The sequence below is a fragment of the Channa argus genome, chromosome 17 (genome assembly GCF_033026475.1).
Source record: "Channa argus isolate prfri chromosome 17, Channa argus male v1.0, whole genome shotgun sequence".
NCBI lineage: Eukaryota > Metazoa > Chordata > Actinopteri > Anabantiformes > Channidae > Channa > Channa argus.
This window is the reverse complement of record NC_090213.1, coordinates 16650052-16666967: the sequence shown is the minus strand read 5'-3', so window position 1 is coordinate 16666967 and position 16916 is coordinate 16650052. Positions and strand designations below refer to the sequence as shown.

At 40.6% G+C, this 16916-nt stretch overlaps 1 protein-coding gene across 7 annotated transcripts in view; it reads left to right on the top strand.

Annotated features, from left to right (window-relative positions):
* The first annotated feature begins 175 nt into the window (after window positions 1–175).
* The window catches only part of LOC137102703 (centrosomal protein of 128 kDa), a 37879-nt gene continuing 21138 nt past the window's right edge, over window positions 176–16916 (top strand). For 3 of the 7 annotated variants that reach the window (XR_010911261.1, XR_010911260.1, XM_067482478.1), the window contains exons 1-17: window positions 176–904; window positions 998–1084; window positions 1181–1313; window positions 1520–1638; window positions 1979–2070; window positions 2977–3049; window positions 3635–3757; window positions 5827–5910; window positions 6183–6257; window positions 6415–6556; window positions 7069–7208; window positions 8387–8458; window positions 8775–8960; window positions 11860–12048; window positions 12553–13014; window positions 14616–14780; window positions 15831–15986. Coding sequence is in view for 3 of the 7 variants with exons in the window: in XM_067482478.1 (XP_067338579.1) it covers window positions 731–904; window positions 998–1084; window positions 1181–1313; window positions 1520–1638; window positions 1979–2070; window positions 2977–3049; window positions 3635–3757; window positions 5827–5910; window positions 6183–6257; window positions 6415–6556; window positions 7069–7208; window positions 8387–8458; window positions 8775–8960; window positions 11860–12048; window positions 12553–13014; window positions 14616–14780; window positions 15831–15986 (2472 nt within the window). In the remaining 4 variants the exon portion in view is untranslated. The remainder of the gene's footprint in view (window positions 905–997; window positions 1085–1180; window positions 1314–1519; window positions 1639–1978; window positions 2071–2976; window positions 3050–3634; window positions 3758–5826; window positions 5911–6182; window positions 6258–6414; window positions 6557–7068; window positions 7209–8386; window positions 8459–8774; window positions 8961–11859; window positions 12049–12552; window positions 13015–14615; window positions 14781–15830; window positions 15987–16916) is intronic. The other 4 variants (XR_010911259.1, XR_010911258.1, XM_067482476.1 and 1 more) reach the window with 2 other exon arrangements.

Sequence of the window (16916 nt, the reverse complement as noted above, 5' to 3'; positions counted from 1 at the left end):
CATCCTTTTTTCTAACGAATAATAACTTAAATCGAAAACGACTCGTTTTCCCTCCGTTGTCTCGGCGATGAGCGGCACCACTGGCGCAAACGCGCATCTCCGGACAATGTAGTTCTCGAATGAGAGCTTCCCACGCTCCTCCGTCGCTGGCCGCCTACAGTTCCCGGCCTCCTTCGGAGTCGCTGCGGTTTGTTGTTTTTCCCTACTGAGACGCGGCTAGTTCAAGTTGCTATAGCGCAGAGAGGCTGAGTTGTTCTTCTGTCAGCGATCACTCCCGACGCGAGAAACCAACGCGTTTATAGCGAGAGCATTTCTTTGCTCCTTTCCCAACCGGAACCATGCAGCATGTTGTTGTTTTAATGCTATTCTCACACGGCTGAATTAGTTGGCTAATGTTTGGTTAGCTAGCTTAGCTAGCTAGCTAAGGTTTACGGTGGCTGCCACTTGTTGCTAGCCAGGAGCAGCATCATTCACAACAATGGTGTTTGAATGAAAGTGTTCTGCTGCTCGCAGAGCGGTCTGTCCCTAAAGGTTGTTAAGGTAACGCTGTCAAAGACCCCGTGTCTTTCCGCTATGACTAAACTATTGTTTGTAAAGTTAAAGTTAAAAGTTCAAACCCAGCTTACTTTGTAGGTTAATCTGATAAACGTGTCAAGTTAACTGTAGGCGGTTTCCCACCGGCGACGCTACCACTTGCCAGTGTCACGCCGGCTTTCCCCCGACCTAAACTATGGACACATCCAGCGAATCGGATTCCTACGCCAGGACGCGGGGACATAGGCTTCGAGGGCGTGAAGCCCATCGCAGACCTGGCCGGGACGGGGCCAGAGCCAGTAGGAGTGGAGGTGATAATCGAACAGCAGGCATCTCCGAAAAGATCAACACCCTGGCAAACACTTTACAGGTCCTCGGCTTTGGCACATGAAGCAGAGATATGTGCGATCAGATCATCACAAAGTTTAATAGTTGATAACAAACAGCGTATTTTCGTTGACAGGACACCAGTAGAAACTTGACGAAAGTCGACCGGATGCTGGGCCAGTACAGGGAACATACAGACGAACAGGCTGAAGCCATGACTCTGGTGAGACACGTTACACGATAATATATTTACTCTTTAATGCTTAGTTGACTTGTCTCTCCAGTCCTCACACATTTTCCACGTGTCTTTCTTAATCAGCTCAGAGAGAACCTGGAGGAGTCAATCAGCCAGCTGCAGACACAGAGGCTGATGAGATCCAACGGCGTTCGGAGTGCTTCAGGCTCAGCCTCCACGCTGCAGACCAGTGACCTGGAGGCTTGCTCGGGCTTTGGTGTGTACAAGTAGAAAGGACTTTGTTCTCAGCTGTCTTCTGATTTTAGTCTACTAAAGTATAAATCGTAAAGCTTCTATTCTTCATTCTAAGTAATCAGCTTCAATTTCTTTGGTTCCTGCTTATATTGTTTATATTGTTGTTATATTGCTCTTGTACATCGTTTCCAAAAACACTTCATAATATCTGCACAACTTGGATTTCAGAGGGCCAGCGTTTCTACCCTACTTCTCCACTGAGGGACTATAGAGGCACTCCAGGGAGGAGGAGGAGGTCTCAGTCTGCCGGTGTTCGCTTCAAAGATACCAGCCTCTCAGAAGAGGATGTAAGGACTAACTACCAATCAGTGCCGCTTGCTGCTTCATGTAGTTACACAATATTACCATAAGATGGCGCATCGTCTCATTAACATAGACATGAGATTTTTTTATGCATTTTTTTCCTATGGTTAAAGGGTCTTGATAATATATTTTATTCAAATAAGAATTCTTTTAGTTTCATTGCCCTGTATAGTGTAAATGTGTTTTTGATCTATCTCTTCTAGTGGTTGCTATAAATGGGGATCTCTGTAGAAGCAATGATGGATAGCTCTGCTTTGCTTTACTTATGTTGTATGTTTTGTATTCGTGTGTGTGTGTGTGTGTGTGTGTGACCATCTTGTATAGATGCATACTTTGCACCAGTCCTTAAGGGATATATGTTGTGACCAGCAGAGAATCTCTGATGACCTGGATAGAGAAATCCTCAGGAGAAATAGGTACTGTATCTGGGAGGAGGGACAAACTTTGAAGATTAAAAACAGTATTCCAAGTGTATGTTAGCACACAGCACAGTGCTGCGCTAATATAAAATCGAATATGCCAGTCTTCATCGTTGCCTTTTTCACCCAATGAGGGGATTTTTGTTATTCAACAGAACAGCCAATGGCCTCGTCAAGTGTCTTGGCCGGATTCAAAAGCCACAAAAAGAATACTCCAATAAATCACTGTTGGTTATTAAAATAGGCTATTTTGGCCAAACCTTTTGCAATGTATTAAATTAAACCCTAAATGACCTTTGTTACTTGCATCTGCATGATGTAAATTGCATTTCAAAGCCTTTTTTGGTTTATACTAATTTAGTACTCCACACAAAGTGCCATGGACTCATACAGTCTTACAATATTTTATACAACTGATATATAACTGACACCTTGTTTGTCTTATGACTAGAACAATTTATGATATTGATCTTCTGCATTACATCTTCTTTTTCTACATTACATATTCACTGTATATAAAACTTTTTTGGATGAGCTTTAAAAATAATGCATGAATTTCTGTTCTTTGAAATCTCCTTGACGAGGTAGTGATAAAAGTGCCAGCGAAAACTTCTAGAGACAGCACTGCAAAGTCAAAAGGCGTCGGATTTTTCTCTCAACTTGCATTAAAATTTGACATTTTGAAGTTATTGAAAAATCTCTCCTCCCTGATGGTGCTGACCAGACCAAATTGATCCAACACAGTATTTCAACATTTGAAGCTGCATAATTATTTTTAGTGGTATCACATTATGCATTCACATTTTGATCAATGATGTCCTGAAATAGGATTTTTCAAAAACGACAGAGATCTCTGGTGTGTAAATATATTCACCCTGCTGGATTTGTCTATTTTTTTTATAGGTCTGAAATTGACACGAGGCGGGCGATGGAAAGCCTCACAGAGCACATGACAACTTCCCAGAGACAGGACTCAGTGAGTTGTGGCTGCGTATTTCACTTCCAGTACTTCAAAAATGCTTTTCAACTCTGTGAATGTGAAAAGAAAAGTGGAGGCTTCCTGAATTTAGGGGCACAGCATCAGCTTATTGATGGATGAAAGCTGCTGGATTGTGCAAATATTTTTTGTTTTCTGAATACCAAACAATGGCTACGGAATTATTTTCCTTCTCAACGTAACTTCAAATAAGTTTAACTTTAGCAAATATTTTATAGTAATTTCCCAGCACAAGGCTCTACAATGCACCACCACTGCTTTGAAATATGCAGCTCCAAATGACAACCAATATGTTTAATGTGTTTTTATCTTGTCATGTCGGTGGACAAGACGAGATAAAGTTATTAACTATCTTATATAAATGGATGAGATGCTTCCTGATTAGACAGGGAACTGTTGCTTTTTGAATGTAATTTTTCATTTTATTTCATGTCATTCCTAAAAAAAAAAAAAAAAAAATTGTCACCCACTCTTTTAATTTCCTGTGGTCTCATTTATCATATCCTGTTGCCTGTCCTGACCTGTTTGCGTGACCTGAGGTGTCTTCATTTTTACTGTGTATAGGTTTCTACTCATGTGGAGAGGCGTCTCCAGGAACTGGAGAGAGAGATGAACACAGAACACAGGATTGTTGAGAGAGAAAAAAGGCCTGAACAACATGTGACTTTGTCTGACGATCTGCAGGAGGTGACAGTCTACCCAGTTTATCTGCTGTGATCCATCCCACACTTCCCTGTTGACACTTTGTCTAACGTTCTCTCACATTCAAAGAGAAAATAAAAAAAATTAATTATGAAGTCATATATATTTATTAAACTGATTTGGCAAGATAGAACAGAAATATACTTTATTTTATGTTAATATATTTATTAGAGACAACACACATTAACAGACACACAACCTTAGGTGACATCAAAAGTCACATACACAACTTTAATTGTAAAAGGAAAAAAAAGAATAAAGCGGGCACACAAGACAAAATTAGACAATGCATATGGCAAATATATCATATATTATGTTGCTGCTGTTTTTTGCCAAATAGTCTCATTGTCCCTCTAATCAGATACTTTAGAACCAGCTAGAAAAAAAAAAGACAGACTTACAGAGGTTAGTCAAAATGGAAGTTGGAAGACAAATACTTTAAATATAGTATATTTTAGGAATTATTTCCGGTTATAATCTTTAGGCTTAAGGGTGGTTCTACATGTCCTGAGTCCAACCAGTCAGGGAGTTTGAAATTTGAAAGGTACAACTGCATTTCTAAATAGTTTTACAAATATTATTCATTTAAATTTCATTTATTCAAACTAGCGACATTGTTTTACAGCATTCTTGATCCCCAGGTGAGAAAACGTCTCATCTTGTAATACAGAAAGTAAACTTCCAAACAATTACATTCAATAATTTATTACTGCATTGGGAGGCAGCTGTAGCTCAGTTGGTAAGTCGTCCACGGACCACAGCGTTAGTGGTTAGATCCCCGGTCCCGGCTATATGTTGAAGTGTCTCTGGGCAAGACACTGAACCCCCAACAACCAGGTCCCCTCCCCATGCTGTGCAGTGCTGGTCCAAGCCCGGTAGAAATTGGGTAGGGTTGCGTCAGGAAGGGCATCGGGCGTAAAAACTGTGCCAAATCAACATGGGGACAATGATCCGCTGTGGCGACCCTGAACCCGGGACCCGGATAAGCCGAAAGGACAAAAAAATAAATAAAAAATGTATTACTGCATTATGAAGCGTTATCCATTAAAAATGGCTGAATACAAACCGAGAACTTGTCAAAGAAACACCAGATTTCTCTGCAATTGCTCAGTCACTATCTCTGAAGTCTTTTTTTCCCTAGTGTACTGCTTTCCTCACTTGTTTGTGAAGGCAGCAGTCCTATTGTTTGACCCAGCTAAGCAAACCTCTGCAATTATTTTGATGCAGTGTACATGGCCACAAAGCAGGCAATATGCATATCTTGTATATCATGTTATTTGTGCACTTGTCTAGAATCATTAAAAGCTACGGATGCTCTGTCGTTGGGTGCACAATAATGATGTAGACTCATAGGTTGATCCTCTCCTTAATACCAAGAGTTTCACATGTGTCTTTAATATTATGCATTGTCAAGCATAATTTAAGATACTGAATCACTTATTGCTTGTTTGCTGCTGTGGAGGACATCGCTTTGTATGTGCTAATCATGGTCTTGGCATGGATCATTTTTAATCTATTATGCCTGCTGCAGGTTAGATTTAGACCACTAGGGGGCACTGCATTGCTGTATCCAGAGTAGTGCTCATCTTGAGCTTGGCTTTTTAGCACACTGTGTAATGATAGTAGTTTCATTTAATTTGCACCCCTCTCCTTCATAGTGCCCTAGTGGGACACCAGCGGGGCTTGGAGTGATGGGAAATAATGCATTTGTCCAGAAATTAAGGTTAAATAAACAAGCATGAAGAAATGAAGAGGAAAATAAGGAGAAGGAGAAGAGGGCTAGCAGAGGGCACATTTATTCCCCACTGATCCCCACTGTGATGTGAATCAAATAGATGATGAGTCACTTGGGTGGATGTTATTGCTAGCAGCTGGTAATTCATCTCCACAGCCTGCTCAGAATGAGTGGGATCTAAGCTCATGTACAAATCCAGCGTGATGCCAGTACCATGTTCTAACAAGATGAGATGGAGGGGATGCTGTGATGCAATAGGACTTCTCATGTTTCATGTTTGCAGTTCTTATATATGTGTGATTCTATTTTTCTTTTATAGACTTTAGAGAGGCGCCAAGTTCAAGCCCATGAGAAGGAGGCCATGACAGCCAGGCTACTGAAAGCAGAGAGAGAGAAGTCCAAGGTGAGTGAAGTTAGTCTTTAATATGCTTTTGCCATATCCTTAGTAGTTTATAAAATACTACATTTTATCAAAATTGGCCCTGCAAAAAGTTCCTACTTAATTGAAACATCTTACTGCTGCCTAACGTGTTAGCATTCACATTTTAGCTAATCTTGTTGATTTTAGATGCTGCATTGAGACATCAGACTAAGCTCATGCTGACCCCACAATCGATTTTTTACACTTTCCCGTTAAGTCTTATCTCAGTATTCTTGTTGTTATGCTGTCCTTAGTTGGAGCAGGAGTTGGAGGGAGCTAGAAAACTACTGGAACAGTCAGAAGATAACAGAGTGTCCCTTGTTCAACAGGTATGTTTGTGGGTACGGTACCAGAGTCTATGCAGCTGTACAGCAAATCTCATGAGAAACAGTAAGATGTAAAGAAGCTTTTAAGAAAACTTAGTTGTTTTTCCAGATGGCTGACAGTCAGATGTCTTTGTCTGCTCACTTTGCTTATAATTCCCAGGTAGAGGACATGCGCGGTGAGCTGAGGAGGACAAGGAAGGAGAGGACAGAGAGGGTCAATATGGAGGCTTCTCAGCCCACTGTGCAGCCACGTGGCAACCACACTGACAAGGAAGAGGGGAGAGGTGGAGTGCGAGGGCCAGGTACCAAAAATCAATAAACACACATTTATATTAAAGAGGAGAGAGGTTTTAATGCACGGCCAGTTAAAGATTGACATGCCAACTCTATAACAACAGAAATCAGTTAATTCTTACAGCATATATATATCACAAAATGTTTCAGCAAAATACATTTAATGGGCAGTAAAAGCCTAAAACTAACATGTCTGAAGGTGTAAAGTACTTCCATATATACTGTAGGGATCATCTGATTTAGATTATTAAAAAAAAAAAGGGTTTTCATTCATTGGTTAAAACAGTCTGATTGTTGTCATTGACCACATCTACATGTTGCCCATAAATTTCACAATGAAATTCAGTTTTTGTGAACTGATACATTTAGTTTTATAGTTCCTCATTTCATTTGTTTCCTATAGTTCCCTGTTACTACACTTTATGTTCTACTCTTGCTGTCTCCAACTGCTGTAATCCTTTGAAAAACAGTTGTGTTGTCTTATTTATCTGTGTGCATGTGCATGTGCACATGCGTATAGATCGCTTGGAGCTGGAAAAAGAAATTGCAGAGCTGCGAGTCCAGCTGTGCAAGGCCTCTGTCCTTAGTGAAGTTGAAGAACTGAAGAGGGCTCTGGACCGCAAGGAGAAGGAGAGAGTCCAGCTCAGTTTACAGGTGGAGGTATGTTTTAGAGAAACTGTGAGACACATAAATCAACAAGGGCGTATTACATTAGTTGTAATGTTTGTTTCTTCGTCTTCTCTCTTTTTCTTAAGAATAAATGGGAAACAGAATTTCGTCACTGGACTGCAAATAAAAAAAAAAACAACACAGGCATGTTTTTAACTTTGCTTGTGTAGGTATCTACACCCTGAGCAGAGTTATTTCAGTTTGCGGGGTGCCTCTCATCCGTGGTTGCATCCTCCGTCAACTCCATGCCACACGATCCTCTTAAAGTCGTCAGATGAAGTGACAGTTGGAATAGGAGATCAGAAATCACCCAAGCAGTCATTTATCCTTCTCATACTGGTGCGATGTGTCACTTCCATCACTATAACAAGAAACAGAAAAGTCTTGGAAAAAGAAAAGACAACCCCCTTGCTAAGCAACAGTTTTCAAGGCTATAGTGGGTATCAATAAAATGTTAGTAGAAATAGCTGCTCTTTAAGCATTGGCACACTCCTTTAACCTTTGATGTGTCTTTTACTGAAAATGTGTTTAAACTCCCACGTTTACCCCTATTGCAGAGTAGATGTGAAAAGATGAAGTGGGTGTTTGCATGTATCACCTGGGGCATCTCTTATGGTTTTTATGTCTAGATCAAAAAAGATGTTGCAAATGTTTCGTTTCAACAATAAATGAGCAAAAATGAAGTATAATGAGGAGAAAAACGATAGTAAATGAAAATCTGAAGTGAACAAATTTATATACATAGGTTTGCGTTGAATCAGTCTACAGATAATTACTCCTAACCGACAGTTTTATTTAGTGTAAATACTTAAATGGTGCCAGCGTAGCCTTACTTTCCTTTACCTTGTACTTTAGTCAGACTTGACACTTCAAAGTCATTGTTGTTTTTCTTGGGGATGTGATGCTAATCCACTGCAGGTCTCTTTTCTGCCTGCCTTTCAGATGAGCCTCGCAGATAATCCAATTGTTGAAAACATGTAAACAGAGTCTCAACCTCATTCAACCTTTCAGTCTTTACTGCCTTTATTTCTGTTCTCCTATTCCTTATTTATTGTTTATTGTACATTATATCTTCTTCTACCTAACTACTAAGTAACGGGGAGGCCTCCCTCTCTGTATCTTAGTGGAATAACATGGGTGCTTGACCTTTATCTTTTTTGGTATATCAGGAATTGTCATCAGGCCTGGCACGGCGGGAGCAACAGCAGTTACGTATGCTTGAACAGTTGAGGGAGATGCAGGTATTTTGATTAGTTACTTTGTCACGCATGCATTTCATAAGTGTACTGTTAATTTAAATCAAGCACTCTGCACAAGAGCTGCTTTTTCTATTGGTAATTTAAATCAGACACATGCTGTGTTTAGTGTCTAATTCTGGGCTACAACCTAATAAAATTACACCGCAAAAAAGTGGAAAACCATTGCTGCCATAACTGTATCCTTTAGTCCTAGTCCCATAAAACATTTTAGAATCCATCTAATGGTTAAAACACAGATTATTGAAAATGCATATACATTTTATTTCATTTTAATTCATAAATCTATTCCTCCTCACAGAGCCGAGGCCAGGCAGAGAGGAGGGAGACTGAGGCATTACTCCAGGAGAGCACAAGGAGCAGAAATGAATTGAAGACCAGGGCCCAGGAGGCTGTGTGCCAGTGGAGAGCAAAGTGCAAGAGACTGCAGAAGGAGCTTGAGGAGGCAAGGACCCAGGTTCAGTTCCATACTGACAAGGCCTCGCAGGTCAGTTGAGGCTGATTCATTTATTACAAGACTTCTGACACCACATCCTATAGTAGCAGCTGTGGCGAAGTAACTGTTGATCTTTATCATGTTGGCAATTTCTCCACATTGAAAAAAAAAAATCATTTCTTGAGACAGATAAGTCTAGAGAACGGACCTGGCTTATTTCAAGATAATGCTTGAGGAATATCTCTAGCAATATCCTTTAAATGTGCCTTTTAAAGTGTTTTAAAGGCACACGTACGTATACAAATGAAGCTCTTTTACTGCTCATACTCTGAAAACAGTTGTATGGTGTCATCTGTGGTTTCTGAGGGGGCTTTTTGGAAGTAAAAGACAAAACTCTGTAACTACTGTTACGTCGTGAATATTTTACCTCTTTTTACATTATTTATTATAGCAACAAAATAAGATACACAACTGTAAGGAATTGCAAATCAGCAATTGTGTCCAATGTACTCAAGCTATCAATCCAAATGATTTACTGTCTGCTGAACTTTTAATTAATGTTAGCTGTGTTTGTTCTACCAGTGTATGGTTTTAAGTTGTTTCACACTTTTATTCAGCGTGAACTAAATTTTACCAGGCCTTGATAATGTTTTGTGACTTATTTACAATATAACACACAGCAGTTGTGAGCAACTGCACCACAAAGATCACTCTACTCCTCATGTTGGGGCAGCTTTGTTTCTATTACCAGGACTGGTGTTGCTCCTGCTGGGTAAGCTGGTGTTCGGCCATCTAGGAGCACAGCACTTTTGACTGTCTTTGTTGCATTTTCTTAGCAGTGGACACACTGGTAATAATGTAATTAAGTAGTATGTATCTAATGAAATGCAGGAATTAAACTGATTTGTAGTGTCTCCCCTGTATAATAAGAAGTTTCTCTGCAGTGGTTGGTGGAAGGAAACTAGTTTGCTACAACTGGCTAAAGGGATGGACGGAATATTGGGCAAGTTTTGGGAACATTAAGGACACAACACAAAACTAGTGAAGCAGAAGTCATTGGCATGTTAAATGTAATATCTTTATCAGCAGTGTTAAGTTACAGTATGGAGGCCATTCAGTTGAGAGAATGAGAAACCAATCAACACTATATCATGGACAGGGAAATGCAGAACACTGGAATATTTAGGCTTTTTTGTGGTTCAGTACCTCCTTTGTGTTTTATAGTAGAAATGGACTGGAAAATAAACTAGAGCAGGACCCTTGTATGATTATTGGATTAACTAATAAACAGACAATATGAGTTATGCATATCAGGAATATTATCGGGGGCAGCAAGGTGGTGGAGTGGTTAGATTAAGTTCAAGTCTACATGTGTGTTGCAGTCGCTCTTGTGTGGAGTTTGCATGTTCTGCCCCTGCATGTGTGGGTTTCCTTTGGGTACTCGTGTTCCCTCCTATAGTCCAAAGACATGCATGTTAGGTTAATTGGTTTCACTGAGATAGACTTGCAACCCCTCCAGGTGGGTACCCTGCCTCTTACCCAACGACTCCATGCCCCCTGCAACCCTGAACAGGAGAAGCAATTAAAGAAAATGAATAGATGGAATGTTTTTCGAATGTCTTTTAATTTATTGTTCTCTTTAACCCAACCAAAGCCAACAATAAATGCCGTACTCTGTTCATCTTAATTAATAATATATTGTGTCTGAAATGCATAGAGGCATTTGTATCAAAGGCAAGATCAAAGTCTTAAATTATGTATGAAATAAGTTAATCATAATAACACAGATAACACAGGCGCTCTTTATAGGAAAGGATGGAGTAGACTCTTTCTAAGACTAAGGTCTTTTGGAGTGCAGGGGGCACTACTGAAGTCCATCTTTGTGGTGGCCTCAGCCATCTTTTATGGTGTAGTCTGTTGGTGCAGCAGCATCTGTACGCCACACAGGAAGAGACTGGATAAGTTGATCAGGAAGGCCAGCTCAGTCCTCGGGATGACCCTGGACTCAGAACAGTAGGTGGGAGAAAGGAGGATGGTAGACAAGTTATCATCCTTGCTGGAGAATGAATCTGACCTCATGCATGGCATAGTGACATCTCTGAGCAGCTGTAGCAGCTTCTGTCTGACTTTACAACCAGAGCTGCTCCCAGTGAATCAAAATTCACTATAATAATAGATTCCTACACTGTGAAATAACATCTACCTCAGTGCAATTGTAGATTGTATACTTATTTGTTCTCGTTTTAATTCTTGCTTTACATTTGCACATTTTATTTCTGCTGCTGTAACACAGAAATTCCCACACTGTGGTATGAATAAAGGTTTCACATATCTTATCTTAATATAACCAAACATGAAGCGAGGTAGTCTGAGTACCTTTGCATAGTATGTTACAGCAGTTTTGCTTAGTTGAATAATTAACAACTCGGTATCATTGAAAGTCACCTCCCAGTGATTTCCATTTTATTTGAACTGAGTGAGTCACCTCCAAGCTCCGTCAGCAGCCTCGCGCCTCACAGACAGACAGACTCCCACCTGGCATATTCGACGTGACACGAATTAATTACAAAATAATTTCTGCCCCCTTAATGAATTAGGGGAGAGAATCAAGTGCTCAATTAAATGATTAGGTTCTGAGCTACAGCAAAGTCTTTGCAAATTCCAGTCAAAGCCGGAGTATTAGAAGCAATCTGCCTTGAACAGACCTGACCATTGTCCCTTATCAGAGAGCTGAGTGCTAGCATTTTCCTATCAGTGTGAAAGCTGGTACTGCATATGTTTTGCTCCCTCTGTCTCTCTGTCACTCTTTCTCTTGCTCTCATCATTATTGTTAGCGCCCCTCTTTTTATACACCATCTTCCTCCTCCTCTTCATTTGTCATTCTTCATTTCCCGTCTCTCCCTCTCCTCCCCCCCCCCTCCACTCTTGTGCTCACTCTTTCTCCCTCCAGGCAGTCAGGGAAAAGGAGAGCTCTCAGGCCCAGCTGAAGGCGCTGAGCCAGCAGACTGAGGCAGCCCGCAGGGAGCTTGCTGAAATCCTAGGCCGTTTGGCCCAGCGTGAAGAAGAACTCCACCGCAAGGATGTGGAGCTGTCTGAGAGTCGCCAGCGCCAGTTGTCATTGGAGCAGGAAATACGGGAGGTGTGGGGCCCAGAAATAGAATTTCTCTATCAAATCACTAGGGACACTAAGAATACTATATATAAATATGTATTTTATTCATAGGACCATGGAGTGTGCATCAGGTTTTTATTGGAAAATGTGCATTCAGTAATCTTTGTTCCTTGAATATGAATGTATCAGCAGCCCATATGAGAAGACTCACATTCCAAAAGTAACAAATCAATGAGGTGTTACAAAGTCACACAATACCACTATGAAGTGAGCTAGGCTATATGTATATGATCACAGTTTTTAAAGATCAGCCTGCACTGAAGTCGTGCCGGGACATATGTCATTTTTCTTGTCTGAATATTAACGTGCTTGTACCAATTCTAGCCCAACCGCATACTTGAATGAAATTAGCATTTATTCGTCAGATTCAGGTGTTTTGATAATGTGAGAATATTTGTTTAACAAAATCCACTGCATGTAAAGAAACATTACAGATCTTTACTAAGATCCTAACTGCACTCGTAACACTAGGTGAGAGAGGCCTCAACTTCACTGGAGGAACAGACTCGGCGTCAGGAAGCCATTCAAGCAAGACTAAGAGAAGAAAACCAAATTCTAGAAGAGCGGGCTGAGATGCAAGTCCGTTATTGTCAGAGAGACCAGGAGAAACAGGCTGAGCTCCAGGCTGCCCTTAAGCAGATGAACTCAGCCCATGCTCAGCTTGCCCAGCGATTAGCAGAAGTGGAGAGCTCCAAAAAGGATCTCCAGAAGTCCGCCGTGGAGCTACAGGCTAAGCTGACAGTCGTGCAGGAGGAGCGAGCTACAACGGGGCAACAGCTGCAGCTTGAGAGGGAGGTGCATCAGAAGGAACTGGACAACATGAAGGCAATGTTGGAGGACAGCAAGATAAAGAAGGACAAAGAAATGCAGGATATGATCAAACTCTGCCATCAGGAGCGAGAGGAGGCACAAGCGGTTCTGAAGGAGGTTAAGGTAGGCAATTTCATAAATATACTAAAGATGTTTTTAATAAAGGAAATGTAGAGCAAAAAGATTAGTTTGACATTCAGCGAAATCTGCTTATTGAAATTTTTTTGGAGGAGTTGGATGATAGTTAGCTTAGCTTAGCCTACCATAAAGACAGAGAAGATTTGGCCTGCCTCTGTCCAAAGCTAACAAGATGCAGAACCAGTAACTTGCTAAACAGTGCAGCTGAGCAGTGGATATTCAGGTATCAGTCATCAAACACACACACCCACATCTTCCGAGATCTCAGGGTCATAAACCTAAAGACATTTTTTTCCTTTTCACACCTAGGCACGGATCAGAATACCACACTCTAATTGACATTAAGAGTATCATTGGCACCCACTTCAAATTCAGCACAGGGTAAAGTGCCTCAGCCACTAACATCTGGCATATTTCCCAGTCAGCGAGACACAGAAGAAATTCTCATTTAGAGTAAATTTCTTCATTTGCTAGGGCTCTGTCCTCTGAGTATTTATGAATTGGTTAGAGCTGAGCTCTTAATGGTGTGTTGTGCCCTGCTGATCCTCACAGCTATTCCAAAGCTTCAAGCGTGAATATTTAAAAATCCTGATATCAGACCTTAGTCTCATCAAGGCAGTGCTGGAGATCAGGGACTCCTCTTCACTTACTCCCCCCTTCCCTCAGTATCTTCAACGATGAGCCCCTCATGGGTATATTGTTTCTTAAGGGGCATGGTCGTCCCTGATATGGTTGAGTTTAGCCCATTAGCTGTGTGATGGCATTAATATCTGACATAGCTCATTGTAATGGTGTCATTTCCAAGTGCAGTGAGGACAGGGGCATTTGCTAGAATGTTTTTAAGTACTAGCCTACGGGTGCAGCAGATGTCCCTAAGAAGCTAACCCAGTATTCATAGAGCATAGCCACAAGCCTATATTATAATTTTGATACAGTCAACTGTCAGGAAAAGGTTAAAATATTCTTATTTTCCTGTCCTTGTCCCCTCACTCTTAATTCTCCTCCACTCGATCTTCTGTCTCATTGTCATAATTACTCTCTTACTGTCTTCCCCAGTTCTAATTTAGCATTTTCCATCTGTGTTTCTTTCTCACTCCTAGCACTCCTGTTTTCCATTTTTTGTCACCCCTGTTGTTACCAGTGCTCAGCCATTGTTGCGTGTGAACTTATGTGTGATAATATAATCATTGTAGATTAAAAGCTCTAATGTCTAAGGCTGGATTTGTGTTTGCAGCCTGAGCTGGACTGAAAAATGGCTGAGGCTGAGACTTCAGTGTTGGCTCTAGTATATTTACCTATTTTCTTGAGGTATTACATAATGCTGTAAGGAACATGGTCATGTCAGACCTTATTTGAATGTGCCTTTTACAAATGATCAGGGTTCACTAGATGGCATGTTGTACATATAAAACACTTTCTTTGCTTTTGTGTAGTTAAAATGGCAACTTTAAAAACGGCTACTCACTCTTGTGCCTCTTAGGTTAATAGTATGAGGTTGATATTTTTCGAAAAGATAAACCACCTGTCTATATCATGTCAAATGATTGCCTTTGTATGTGGCCTTAAACATATCACCTCTCTACTAGGCAGATGCAGCGTCAGACAAGGAGCTGTGTGAGGCACTTCGAATCAAGTTGGACAGGATGAAGGATGAGTGTGATAAGCTGGCAGCACAGCTGAGCACAAAAGACGACGCACATGCTCTTCTCCACAGAAAATACCAGCTCCTCAAACAGGAATTGGATGACAATGTGAGCCCTGCTTTGCCAATTTTTTTATAGTGACTGATATCAAATGACATAAAACTTAAAAATAAATGCAGTGTACAGTGTCTATTGTCACATTATCTGTTGTAATACCAGTGAAATAATACTGAGCAGGTCAGATGTATTTGTGCTTACTCCAATTAATTGTAACAGGCGAAGAACTGAGGACATTTTAAGGAAAGAATTTGTCCATTTTCAGTGTACTGAATGCCATCAGCTGCAGTAGTTTCAGGTTTGATGCTAGTATGCTTTTCAGTAAACATGTTTCACATTTTAGGACCAGTGTCTTCTGGGTACAGATCTGCAATTGGAAGGAGAAAAAACATATATAAATTTACAAGGACATTGCTTTCTTTCCATTCTTCCTAGCATCAAGATGTAGGATATCTGTAGGGCCACGTGACCATACAAACATATGAATGGTTGGAAAGGTAAAGTGGTGTCAAATCAGTATTATTTTTAAATAGGCTTTATCAATGTCTCCTTAGATGTTTTTTGACAGAAGATTTGGTGTTTAACCTATATTCACCTATCTGACAGGCCCCTAACATGGGCTCTTTGGGAGGTATCAATGTAGGCGACCTGGTGGCTCAATGGTTAAACATTGGGGTTGCGGGTGCCAATCCCACCCCGCCAAGTGTAGCCCCCAGCCACCACCGGTTCCTAGCCCAGATAAAAAAATGGGAGGTTTGCAGCAGGAAGGGCACCCGGTGTCAAAACTCAACATGCAGAACACGTTCCGCTGTGATGGCATCAACGTATTGATTTGAAATTAGGTAAATGAAGAAAAAGGAGCAGATATATAATGTATCATGGGTGGTATATTATCCCAAGGACAGGATAATGATTCACGGTCTCTGGGCAGCACTGATCAGTTGGTTCCTGTGCCTCAGGCAAATCGATTGACTGTGTCCTGGTAGAGGCCCTGAGACCAGTGACCGGCCAACATTGGAAACAGTCCAAATTACATAACAATAAAAAGCAGAAAAGAGATCACCACTTTCCATCCACTCAGCTCACTACCATTCTCCACAGATCAGAACACGTGAACGGAAACGTACTACAGAGTCAGAGCTGGAGGAGAGGGCGTTGCGGATGGAAGCAGAGCAAGAGGCAATCCTTACCTCCATGGGTGAAGAATTAGATGCAGTGTGTTGCAGTCTGGCTAGAAACGGCGAAGACAAACTACAGGTATTTAATTTTGCTAGATACATTTTTGTTGTTGTTGTTGGTGGGTGGTTGCTTGTTTGTTTGTTTGTTTGTTTGTTTAAAATAGCATAGAGACTTTTTGCCAGTATAGGCAGAAATACTCAAAACAACTTCAGAAACACAACACTGACAAACCATTGGTTTGTTAATGAATCTTTTGCCAAATAATTGACTATTTACACATACCTGCCATAAAGCTTTGTTTATTCCTCTACTCCTGATAAAAGTAGCTGGGCCTTTTTTCACTTGATAATAAACTTTCTGAACCAGTCTCATTACAACTTCAGCTTATTTCTATCCTTTAAAGTGAGCATGACGAGGAGTACAAAGCCATAGTGGACATTGTGTAGTGTGTTTAGTTCTAACATGCATTTACCAGGTTTGCTGATTTCAGTCTGTGCAACCTTCATCTGAGCACACACACTAGTCAAGCAAGAACTGTGCTTGATGCTGTAGTGAAGACTAATCGACTGGAAGCCTGCATTGACCTTATAAAATATTTTTATCTTAGCAAGTGAAAGATATTCTTCAAATAGAGTAAATATGAAAGTGCTTAAAGTTATATTTTGGAACTTGAGCTAGCTATAAAAAAAAGTGCTTTTTTAAAATTCAGAATTAGTCCTCTCTGCTAAGCCCAGCTCTCCCTGCTCTGATACAGCATCATTTAACTCTTCACACTCTATGCACAGCTCTTCAAATAATTGTCTTTATGAAATCTCAATAAAAAGATTGGTACAAACTTACTAATCAAGCAGAAATCAATGCTCTTCTTATATTAAAAACAGATTAGTGTGTTTGTCTCATACTGCAGGAACAGGTTATTTTAGCATTTTAAGTTTATTAGCTTACAGGATAAGCAGAAAGGGAGGGGGGAATGTCTTTGTATGCACAAACAGAATTCAAAGAACAAGT